At 52.4% G+C, this 11,323-nt stretch overlaps 1 protein-coding gene across 1 annotated transcript; it reads left to right on the top strand.

Moving 5' to 3' along the window:
• Window positions 1-3,017: 3,017 nt before the first annotated feature.
• ANKK1 (ankyrin repeat and kinase domain containing 1) lies at window positions 3,018-10,797 on the top strand. Its single transcript, XM_010830637.1, has 8 exons — window positions 3,018-3,043; window positions 3,382-3,641; window positions 5,120-5,273; window positions 5,520-5,590; window positions 6,143-6,297; window positions 7,475-7,604; window positions 9,500-9,635; window positions 9,807-10,797. Exons 1-8 carry the CDS (start codon window positions 3,018-3,020, stop codon window positions 10,795-10,797), a joined length of 1,923 nt encoding a protein of 640 aa, XP_010828939.1.
• The last annotated feature ends 526 nt before the right edge of the window (window positions 10,798-11,323 follow it).

Raw genomic sequence — 11,323 nt, forward strand, 5'->3', positions numbered from 1 at the left:
TTCTTAATCACTATCTCCACCTGGGAAGCCCACTATTTTAAACGTAGTAGTGTGTATATGTGGAGAAGGCAATGGCACCCCACTCCAGTACTCTTGCCTGGAAAATCCCATGGATGGAGGAGCCTGGTAGGCTGCAGTCCATGGGGTCGCGAAGAGTCAGACATGACTGAGCGACTTCACTTTCACTTTTCACTTTCATGCATTGGAGAAGGAAATGGCAACCCACTCCAGTGTTCTTGCCTGGAGAATCCCAGGGACGGGGAACCTGGTGGGCTGCCGTCTATGGGGTCGCACAGAGTCGGACACGAATGAAGTGACTTAGCAGCAGCAGTGTGTATATGGGGCTTCCCAGGTGGCACCAGTGGTAAAGAACTTGCCTGCCAATGCAGGAGATGTAGGAGACACAGGTTTGGTCCTTGGGTTGAGAAGATCCCCTGGAGGAGGGCACAGCAACCCTTTCCAGTATTCTTGCCTGGAGAATCCTATGGGCAGAGGAGCCTGGCGGGTTACAGTCCATGGGATCGAAAAGAGTTGGACATGAATGAAGCAAATTAGCATGCAAACATGCACTGTGTATATGTCAATCCTAAACTCCCAGTTAATTCCTCCTCCCTTACCCCAGATTCTCGCTGTATTTTGAAGGTAGCACTGATGGGATGTGCCAAGGAGCAGCTTGTGGGAAGGAGAGGAAGAGAGGAGTCCAGGATAATCAAGATCTTTGAAGACTAGAGGGATGGAGCCCATTCACTGAGATGGAGAAGGCTGAGCGGGGAGTGGGTTTGAAGAAAGAATCGGGGGTTCAGTTTTAGACACTTTAAGTGTGAATACCCAGCTGGAGATGCTGAGGTTGCCTGGAGACACTGGAACTGGGTCTAGTTAGTGATCAAGTAACAGAACAGGAACCTGCAAAGGAGGGACCAATCCCGCGCCAAGAACAAAAAGTTGCCTGTAGGCTATAGTAATAACTGATCAATGAGATATTAGGACCGGAAACCAGATGGAAGGGTGGGGGAGGGGAGGAAAAGAGAGACACTAGGTGTCGCAAACACTTTCAAGCAGTCTAGGTGTCAAGGGGAGTTGTGCCTGTCCCTGTTGTTCCCATTTTACAGTTAACAGACTGAAACCCAGAGTTTGCTTGTTCGAGGTCATACAGAGATGAAATTGGGATTGGAAAGCAAGGCAATACAGCCCCAGATCCCGTGTTTTTTCCACCTCGTGATGGATGTCTTCTCAATTCTTATGATCTCAAAAGGACAAGAGGAGACAGATTTTAAAAAAATACATTACAGAGGTTGGGGGAGCGGCAGGGAGCTCTCTTGAATAGTAGAGAAGACAAGAAGGCCTAAACCTGGACCAGCCAACCTGTCCAGTTGTGGGGGGTTGGGGGGAGCAGGTGCCTTTTCCCGGAGGTGAGGCAACACTGGCTGGCTTCCCAGGGAGGCCCTATGAATACATTTCCAGCAGCCTTTGACTGCAATCCCAGCGCAGCTTTTCAAATACTTTGCTTTTTTAAAAACATGTCATTTCTCCTTAATCTTCATCCCCACCACCCCAAACAATCTATAACAATTTGCATATTTTCTGTTCTGAGCGCATGGACAGTGAAAAGAGCGAAAGGTTTTGCAAATGCTTATTCTGTAAGGCTTTCCCTTCAGTCCTGACTTCAATTCAGCAAAGATGCCTTGTGCTATGCGTGGCCATGTGCTGTGACGAGTACAAAGATGAATAATTATAGTTCATCTCCAAAATGGAATCCCATACAGCCATTACAGAGCTCGCTTCAGGAGAATAATGATTCAGAACATGCTCATGCTACCCTGACAGGGAAAAGCAGGTCAAAAACAGCCCACACTATGTGATGGCAAGGGAGAGTGGAGGAGGAAAGAGGGACAGGGAGGGAGAAGAGAAGAAAGGCTCCTTGCAATGTACTGTAAAAGAATATAGTAAATTATTAACAGAGGCCGACTCTAGAAGGTTGGGTTACTGATGATTTAATGGGTGGGGGGAGGGGGCCATGCCATGTGGCTTGTGGGATCTTAGTTCCCCAGTCAGGGATTGAACCTAGGTCCCACAGTGAATGCGCTGAGTGCTAACCATGGGACCACCAGGGAATTCCCTAATTTTCTTTTCTAGTCCCATGATATTCTACAAGGTATGTGTGTATGCATACATACATATATATATATATATATATTACTTTCATAATAAAAAAGGCAATAAATGATATTCATCCATATTTTTATTGAAGTATGGTTAATTTACAATGTCATGTTAATTTCTGCTATACAGCAAAGTGACTCAGTTACATATATATATATATATATATATACACACACACACGCTTTTTCTAAATATTCTTTTCCATTATGGTTTATCATAGGATATTGAATATAGTTGTCTGTGCTATAGTAGGACCTTATCGTCTATCGTTTCTATATATAAAAGCTTACATCTGCTAACCCAGCCTTCTACTCCATCCCTCTATGAACCCTCTTCCCCTTGGAAACCACTGGTCTGTTCTCCATGTCCATGATTCTGTTTCTGTTTCATAGATAAGTTCATTTTCATCATATTTTAGGTTCCACATATAAGCGATATCATATGCATTTGTCTTTCTCTTTCTGACTTCGGTCAGTGTGATAATCTCTAGCTGCATCCATGTTGCTGCAAATGGCATTCTGTCATGTTTACGGCTGAGTAGTATCCCACTGTATATACGTACCCCATCTTCTTTATCCACTCATCTGTTGATGGCTGTTTATGTTCTTTCCATATCTTGCCTATTGTGGATAGTGCTGATATGAACATAGGGGTGCATGTATCTGAGTTATAGTTTTGTCTGAATATATGCCCAGGAGTGGGATTGCCGGATTGTTTGGTAGTTTTTAGCTTTTTGAGGAACATCCATACTGCTTTCCACAGTGGCTGCACCAACTTACATTCCCACCAACAGTATAGGAGGGTTCTCTTTTTTCCACATCCTCTCCAGCATTTGCTATTTGTACACATTTTTAATGATGGTCGTTCTGATTGGTGTGAGCTGGTACCTCGATAAATATTTTAAAACAGAAGCAGGAGGTATGTTTGGTCCTCCATGGGCTTGTGGTCTCCTGTGGGAGATAGACATATATAGGTAGCCAGAATAAACAGCAGGCTTTTTGTGGCTGCTTCTGTGGAATGGGCTGACTTCTAAATTGACAGCCTCCTTCGCTTCCTGTTTTGTTGCTGGACCCTATCTCTCTGTCCTCCTCCACCACCTCGCAGGCTCCCAAGGGGGTCTCTGCGTCTGTGCAGCCTGGCCTCAAGCCTAGTTTGTGTGTCCTAGTTCCTCTTGTAATTAAAGGTCACCAGCTTCCATATTTCGCTCCCCTTTCTCCATAGCTCTGATGTGAACTGCCTCATTGAAGAAGCAGCCAAAATGGAGAAGATCAAGTTTCAGCACGTCGTGTCCATCTGGGGGGTTTGCAGGCAGCCCCTGGGTGTTGTGATGGAGTTCATGGCCAACGACTCCCTGGAGAAGATGCTTCCCACTCACAGCCTCGGCTGGCAGCTCAAGGTCCACACCATCCGTGAGACCAGCCTGGCCGTGAACTTCCTCCGCAGCATTAAGCCACCACTGCTCCATCTGGACCTCAAGCCAGGCAACATCCTCCTGGACAGCTGCTTGCATATCAAGGGGAGGACCCCATCTGTCCCCTGTCACTCCAGAGTCTTCTCCACATAAGCTGGATTATCTACTGCCTGGTTGGCCTGTCAAAGTGTTCTAACCAGCTCCCTTCATGGACAAATACTAAAGGCAGGGATCACACCTAAAACAGATGGATGCATAGTGAAATTTGGTGCATGAAACTGCATATCAGGATGCCTGCAATAACCCTCTTTGGACCTCATTCTTCCATTTCTAATGTGGACAGAATCATCTCTATCCCATTCTTTGATTCAAGTAAGGATGTGTGTAAGTGAGATGTTTCTAAGAAGGGTCATGATGACCTTTTTTTTTTTTTCCAGTTCCTAAGACATGTTACACTTTCATTTCTGCCTTGAAAATTTGCACATTCTGTTTCCACTGTCAAGAACAGTGTTTCCCCAGTCCCTCCTTATCTAGCAAAGGCCTACTCATCTTTCAGCTCTCAGCTTAAATAACACCTCCTCAGGGAAGTTTTCCTTGATCCACTCCCACATGTCTCTACTGTGTCTGTCTCTTCACACTGCTAACCCCAATTGTAAGTATATAGTCATTTATGAAACTGTTTCATTAGTAACTCTACTCCCTATTTGAATAACCACTTAGGAGAGTAATGGGTGTGGGGGGTTCATCTTTCATAGAAGAAATGGGTTTCTCTGGCTGCATTGTGTCTTCACTGTGGTTTGTGGGCTCTTTGTTGTGGCCCGTGGCGGCTTTCTTTAGTTCTGGGATGTGGGCTTCTCGTCGTGGACCACTAGAGCACACAGGCTCAGCAGCTGCAGCTCGTGGGCTTAGATTCCCCACAGCATGTGGGATCTTGGTTCCCCAACCAGAGATTAAGTTCATGTCCCCTGCATTGGAAGGTGGATTTTCAACCACCGGACCACCAGGGAAGTCCCGGTTTCATCTTTCTTATCTGCTGCTTGATTCTCAATACCCAGCCTAGTTGGAATTCAGTGAATTGGCAATTGGTATATGAATGAATCGATGGATGGAAGCAGAGTGTGGGATAAATATACATGGTGTCAGTGCTTCAGGGCCCATGGAAGTGGGATGAACAGAAGCTCACCAAAGGCAGCAACTTTATCCACGGGTCCTTTGGGTAATGGCCACACCTACCAAGTACTTACTGTGCACCAGGCACTGTTCGAAGTGCTTTTTGTATGTTTCCTCATTCAATGCTCATAATAGCACTATGAGTTAAGTTCCGGTATTACTCCCATTTTATAGATGAGGAAATGAAGGCTCTGAGAAGGTAGCTTGTCCGAGGTCATCCTGTCATCCATGGTAGCTATGGGAGAGAGCCTGTGCTCTCAGTGGCTACACAACACTGGAAATGAGGAAGGCAGGAGGGATGAGGAACTCAGGCAGCTTTCTGGAGGCAAAACTGTATTGCCCTCCCATCCCCACCCTGGGCTTCCTACCAGGTTTCAGACTTTGGCCTGTCCAAGAGGATGGAACAGTCGACCCAGATGCAGTGTATCAAGAGGTCAGCTCTGCAGGGCACCCTCAGCTACACCCTCCCCCCACCCCCCAAGATGTTCCTGGAGAGTAACAAGGGCCCAGGGCCCAAATACGACGTGTACAGGTGAGCGGGAGGCGGGGCTCCAGGCCACTTACCCAGCAAGCAGCTTGTTGTCACCACGATGCCTGGACCCCAAGGTGCAGAGGGCAGGACGGGGGTGACGTCTGGCCCCACCCCGCCCACGTGGGAGGAGGAGGGGTGCAGCGGGACTCCGACCAGAGAGGCTTTGCCTGGGATTTTGTGGTCCATGGGGCCCCTCTGGCTGGATAGCTGAGGAAGTCACTCCGGGCGCACTTGCCCTGCCTGCAGCTTTGGGATCGTGATCTGGGAGATGCTCACTCAGAAGAAGCCGTATCCAGATAGCAGGCGGCAGTGGCGCCGTCAGATGGGGATCTGGAAGGGACTGTGAGAGGCTGGGGGTTGGAGGGGGCAGGCCAGGTGCAGATTTACGTTGGGGACTTCACCCTCCTACCTTCCTCCCCCTGTTTCTAGGGCTCACACGTCGGTGGAAGAAAGGGCAAACTTCAGCCCAGACCATGCTTTCTGCCTCTGATTCCTTTGCTTCAAAATATTCTTTCCTGTCTCTCCCACCCCGAGCCCTGCCATGGTGTCAGGTAAACAGACTGTCAGGGAACTTGGATAATCCAGCAAAGTTCAAAATCAAAGCCTGTAACTAGGCCTGCCAGTCAGTCCGGCTGCCTTTGGACAGCAAAGGCCCACAGTGAGGGGCCACGGCCAGTCCTGGCCTGGGAGGATCTGGAGCTGGTCCAGAGACCCAGCTGCTCAAATCTAAGTCTCAAGTCAGCCTGCAATCTAGGTATTAACTCACTGTGCATTTATGGAGCCCCTGCTGTGTGCATGGGCAGAGCCCCGACCTCCCTCCCAGCCCCTCTGCCCCTCCTCGCCCACACAGTCTGGGCCTCCTCTCACAGGCTTCAACATCATGACCATCATCATCCAAGTGGCCACAGGCAGGCGGCCCTCCCTGCACCCTGTCTCAGATGAGTGGTCGGCTGAGTCCCAGCAGATGGTGGACCTGATGAGGCGCTGCTGGGACCAGGAGCCCAAGAAAGGCCCTGCTTTCCAGGTTCTCACCAGACTGACCTAGACAAGGATGGGAGAGCTGGGGTGCCCATGGGCCAGGAGAGATGACAGAAGCCCCAAGCCACTCCCAAGACTTGCAGGGAGAGCCCTGCATGGCACTAGGGCAGAGTCAGTTCCGTAGTGTGGTGGGAGGTGGGGGGATGGCAGAGGGCCCAGGGGCAGCTGAGGATTGTGGTCTCTTTGGCTTAATGTGTACCCTGTGGGAGGTAAATTAGAAAACCCTCATTGCCAGAAGCTAACTGGGCCTGGCTCTGCTGCTTCTGAGTCTCCAGTTGGCCTGGGTCCTCTCAGGCTGCAGTGTCCTCATTTGTAAAATGTTCCCAGACCATAAGCTCACAGGCATGGATGGATGTTGCAATCATCTACTCCTCTAGAGGTGATGTAAATGCACTCTTGTGTGTAAGTGTGAGCATCTTAGAGATTATCTAGTCTTGCCCTTGTGTTTTATGGAAAAGGTCTACCCTCAAAGGGCTTCCTAGGTGGCATTAGTGGTAAAGAACTTGCCTGCCAATGCAGGAGACATACGAGACATCGGTTTGATCTCTGGGCCAGGAAGATCTCCTGGAGGAGGACATGGCAACCCACTCCAATATTCTTGCCTGGAGAATTCCATGGACAGAGGAGCCTGGTGGGCTACAGTCCATAGAGTCTCGAAGAGTCAGACATGACTAAAGCAACGCTCGGGCACGCTCGTGCACACACACACACACTCCTCCAAGGCAGGGTCCCAGCTTGCCTGCTTCCTGATGTTCAAGTGTGGGTGCCCCTAAGCCCGGGGCTGGGTTTTGGGAGGAGGTACAGGGGACATGGTAGAGGGAAAAACATTTAAAATGGGGAAGAACTTCAGGCCAACCTGTGGCTTCTTTTGCTGTTTCTCTGTTTCTTGGGGACTTCCCTGTAGCTCAGATAGTAAACAATCTGCCTGCAACGCAGAAGACCCGGGTTCGATCCCTGGGTTGGGAAGATCCTCTAAAGAAGGAAATGGCAACCCACTCCAGTATTCTTGCCTGGAGAATCCCATGGACAGAGGAGCCTGGCGGGCTACAGTCCATGGGGTTGCAAAGAGTCGGACACGACTGAGCGTCTAACACTACACGACACTACTGTTTCTTGGAGCAGACATCATAGCGGAGACAGACATGCTGCTTTCGCTGCTCCAGAGTCCGGTGGCCCACCCTGAGAGCGAGGCCTTGGCCGGGAAAGCGTCCTGCGCAGCGGGCTGGCCGGGGGAGGTGCGGACGTGCGCGGGCATGGCCTTGTCTCTGGCGGGCATTGAGGATGCGCGCATGCGTGCGTGCCCCCAAGAGGCCACCTGGCTGAGGGGCAGATGGGGACCAGACTCACCGCATGCTCTGCTGGCCAAGCCGCACAGTCACTCAGGGATACCTTTTCCTAATTTGCTCGAGGGTGCTCTGAGGGCTGGTGGTGGCCGAGGCTCAGAACCCCTGAGAAGGACATGCCCTCCCTGACGCATGTGGGGTTAAACAGGGCCCATCCTGCAGAGGGTGCCTGCGGGTCTCCCCCGTTTTCCTGCCCTGCCCATCAGCATCATCCCTGATCCGTTGTCCTTACCCTCCTCACCTGGGAAGCAGCCGTGAGCTAATGCGGGACTTCGGGCTGAATCCACAGGGCCACCACCCTGCCTTCCCTGTGGCCCAGGGGACAGCCGAGGCCCTGGGCCACTCTTTCTTGGGCAGGGCATCCCCAGCTCAGGGTCTTCCCCTAGACACAGCTGGTGGCGGGCATGAGAGAGGAGGGGTCTCCTGGTGCAGGGTGGGAGGAGAGTCCTCAGAGGTGAAGGGAGGAGGCGAGGCCAACATGGACCAGAACCGCCCAGCTCTCATCTGATCTGCCCCCTGTCTTCCGGTTCCCCAGGTCAGTGAGGAGATTTGCCAGGAGCTAACAGACTCTTGAGAATCCCTTGGACTGCAAAGAGATCCAACCAGTCCATCCTAAAGGAGATCAGTCCTGAGTGTTCATTGGAAGGACTGATGCTGAAGCTGAAGCTCCAATACTTTGGCCACCTGATGCAAAGAGCTGACTCATTTGAAAAGACCCTGATGCTGGGAAAGATTGAGGGCAGGAGGAGAAGGGGACGACAGAGGACAAGATGGTTGGATGGCATCACCGGCTCAACGGACATGGGTTTGGGTAAACTCAGGGAGTTGGTGATGGACAGGGAGGCCTGGCATGCTGCAATTCATGGGGTTGCAAAGAGTCGAACACGACTGAGCAACTGAACTGAACAGACAGCGGTGAGTCCAGACAGGTCTCAGCTGGAAGCCCAGAACACACAGTGGAGGAGAAAGGGGACTCAAACCATATCCTCTGCCATCCTCCCTGGCCTACCCTCCTCCCCAGGCCTGGAGTCTGTGTTCCCTCTCTGGGCACCCGACCCTGAGATCCAGAAATGCCCGTGCCCCTGGGGGGCCTGGCTCTGCTTCCCCTTCAGGACTGTGTTCTTTTGAGGCTGGACTCCTCCCTCCCTGGCCCGGGAAAGGGGAACATCAGTTTTCAATCCTGGTGGCATAATGGAATTTCTTGAGGGAATGAAAGAGTACCCGATGCCTGAGCCACCCTAGAATAATTGACTCAGAATCTCTTGTGGTTTGGTTTGAGCAGTGATTTTCATTTGTTTGTGGGTTGTTTTTTTTTTTTTTTTTTTTGGAAATTGTTGCTTTTAATTCTAATACACCACTGGGTAAAGCAGGAAGAAATGGGTCCCTGAGCGCCTCGGGAGGAGTTCATATCATGGAGCGCCACCACAAATTTATCTTCAGTTTGCATTTATTTACTTTGTGCCAGGCATGTCTCCAGAAGTTCGTACCTACAGGATTTGTCTTCATGATGATAGCACGAGGTGGGCATTGTTTGTGTCCTCCTTCGGGATCAGGACCCCTAGTCTCAAAGAGGCAGAGAGCACGTGGTGCTAAGGGGTGGAGTCAGGGTTTGCTTCTGGACTGACCTCTTTCTGCCTCATCCTTACAGGAAGAACTGCCAGACTCAGCTGCTGTCTAGGGCTGTGGAGCCTGAGTAGAGATCTGGGATCTAGGGAAAGGACCCGCACTCACGCCATCCAGGAAACTCTGTTCCTGGATGATACTTCCAGGAGATAGGGGGATGGCTGAGATGACCCCTGGACAAAGTCAGAGGTCCTTTTCTCAATCTCGTCTTCCTCCCAGCAGACTCGGGAGACTATTTGAAGCGGGTCCTGCGTCTCTCAGACAGTGAGAGCCTGGTCCCTAGCGATGAGCAGGTGTGCAGCTATGAGAACAAGGTCACCCCCTCCACTTCCTGGTGGCCCGGGGCTACCTGGAGGGGGTGAGGGTGCTGCTGGCCCACGAGGTCCACGTGGACTGCCAGACAGCCTGCGGCTACCCGCCCCTCCTTATCGCTGCCCAGGACCAGCAGGCCTCTGTGCCCCGCTCCTGGAGCTTGGCACTGACGCCAACCTGGTGGATGAGGATGGCTGAGCCCCCTTGGGCTTTTCAGCCCAGAATGGAGACTACCACTCCACCCATCTGCTCCTGGACCAGGGGGTCTGCGTGATGCCCAGGAGCACGAGGGGTGGACCCCACTCCACCTGGCTGCACAGATCAACCCTGAGAATGTGGCCCGGCTTCTGGTCTCCCATCAAGCTGACCCCAACCTGCGAGAGGCTGAGGGCAAGACCCTTCTCCACGTGGCCACCTACTTTGGCCATGTCAGCCTGGTCAAGCTGCCGACAGCCCAGGGGGCAGAGTTGGATGCTCGGCAGAGAAACCTGAGGAGGCCACTGCACCTGGCAGTGGAGAGAGGCAAAGTGAGGGCCACCCAACATCTGTTAAAAAGTGGGGCAGCCCCTGATGCCCTCGACCAGAGTGGCTACAGCCCACTGTCCACTGTGCCTGCCAGGGGCAAGTATGTTATCTGCAAGATGCTGCTCAGGTATGGGGCCAGCCTGGAGCTGCCGACCCAGCAGGGCTGGACACCCCTGCATCTAGCAGCCTACAAGGGCCACCTGGAGATCATCCACCTGCTGGCTGAGAGCCAGGCAGATGTGGGGGTTCCTGGAGGCACAAACTGGACCCCCCTGCACCTGGCTGCCTGCCACAAGACAGAGGTGGTGGTGTCCACCCTGCTGAAATGTGGGGCTGACCCCAGTGCCGCTGAGCAGTCAGGCTGGACACCCCTTCACCTGGCGGTCCAGAGGGGGTCCTTCCTGAGTGTCATCCACCTCCTGAAGCACCGTGTGGACGTGCATGCCTGCAATAAGGTGGGCTGGACCCCTGCCCGCCTGGCCGCCCTGAAGGGAAACATGGCCATCCTCAAAGTGCTGGTCAAGGCTGGTGCCCAGCTGGACATCCAGGACGGGGTCAGCTGCACACCCTTGCAGCTGGCCCTCCAGAGCCAGAAGCAGGATATCATCACCTTCCCAGAGGGCAGGGAGCCCTCACTGGCCATTCTGGGCAGAGCTGAGCCAGGAGCCCAGATGGAAGTTTAGACCACGTGGGGTCTCCTTTCCTGTAAGGAGTAGAGGCTACTGGAAGTGAACCTGGGCTTCTAGCAGGGCCCCTTCCCTGTGCTTGCCACCTGTCCCTCTGATCTTGAGAGGAGACAGGAACCTGGTCCCCTGGGTGGTGGAGGGGCAGGGAGATGTAAATTGAGATTGTAGCTGCGGAAGGGGCCCCTGACTGGAGACCTCCTTTCAGCCCTTCCTCCATGTGTATCTCGAGCAGACTCAGCCTGCTCCTCACTGCACCCAGACTCAAGCCCCCACAGTGAGTTCCCTCTATTCCCAGATTCCTTCCACCTTTAATCACTTGCCCCCGAACTCGCAGGAGCCCTTGCGCTCCCTCCCAGCTCATGTCTGTGTGACTGGGGCAGGATCAGGAGAGACAGACGCATGTGTTTGTGGAAGGGCAGATGCTAAAAGTTCAGAGGAAATGTCCACTTCTGGTTGAGAGCCCTAGCCAGCCCCCTGTTGCTGCACTGACCACCTCCCTGGCGGCCCTGGTCCCAGCGCCCAG

Source organism: Bison bison, unplaced genomic scaffold (assembly GCF_000754665.1).
Source record: "Bison bison bison isolate TAMUID 2011002044 unplaced genomic scaffold, Bison_UMD1.0 scf7180017864518, whole genome shotgun sequence".
In the NCBI taxonomy this organism is placed as follows: domain Eukaryota; kingdom Metazoa; phylum Chordata; class Mammalia; order Artiodactyla; family Bovidae; genus Bison; species Bison bison.

Excerpts from the sequence above, each read along its gene's own strand:
- ANKK1 (XM_010830637.1), top strand. The coding sequence starts at position 3,018 with ATGGTCGTTCTGATTGGTGTGAGCTG. Across the intron at positions 5,591-6,142 it reads TAGCAGGCGGCAGTGGCGCC|GCTTCAACATCATGACCATC; the intron begins GTCAGATGGGGA and ends CTCCTCTCACAG. Across the intron at positions 7,605-9,499 it reads CATTGAGGATGCGCGCATGC|ACTCGGGAGACTATTTGAAG; the intron begins GTGCGTGCCCCC and ends TCCTCCCAGCAG.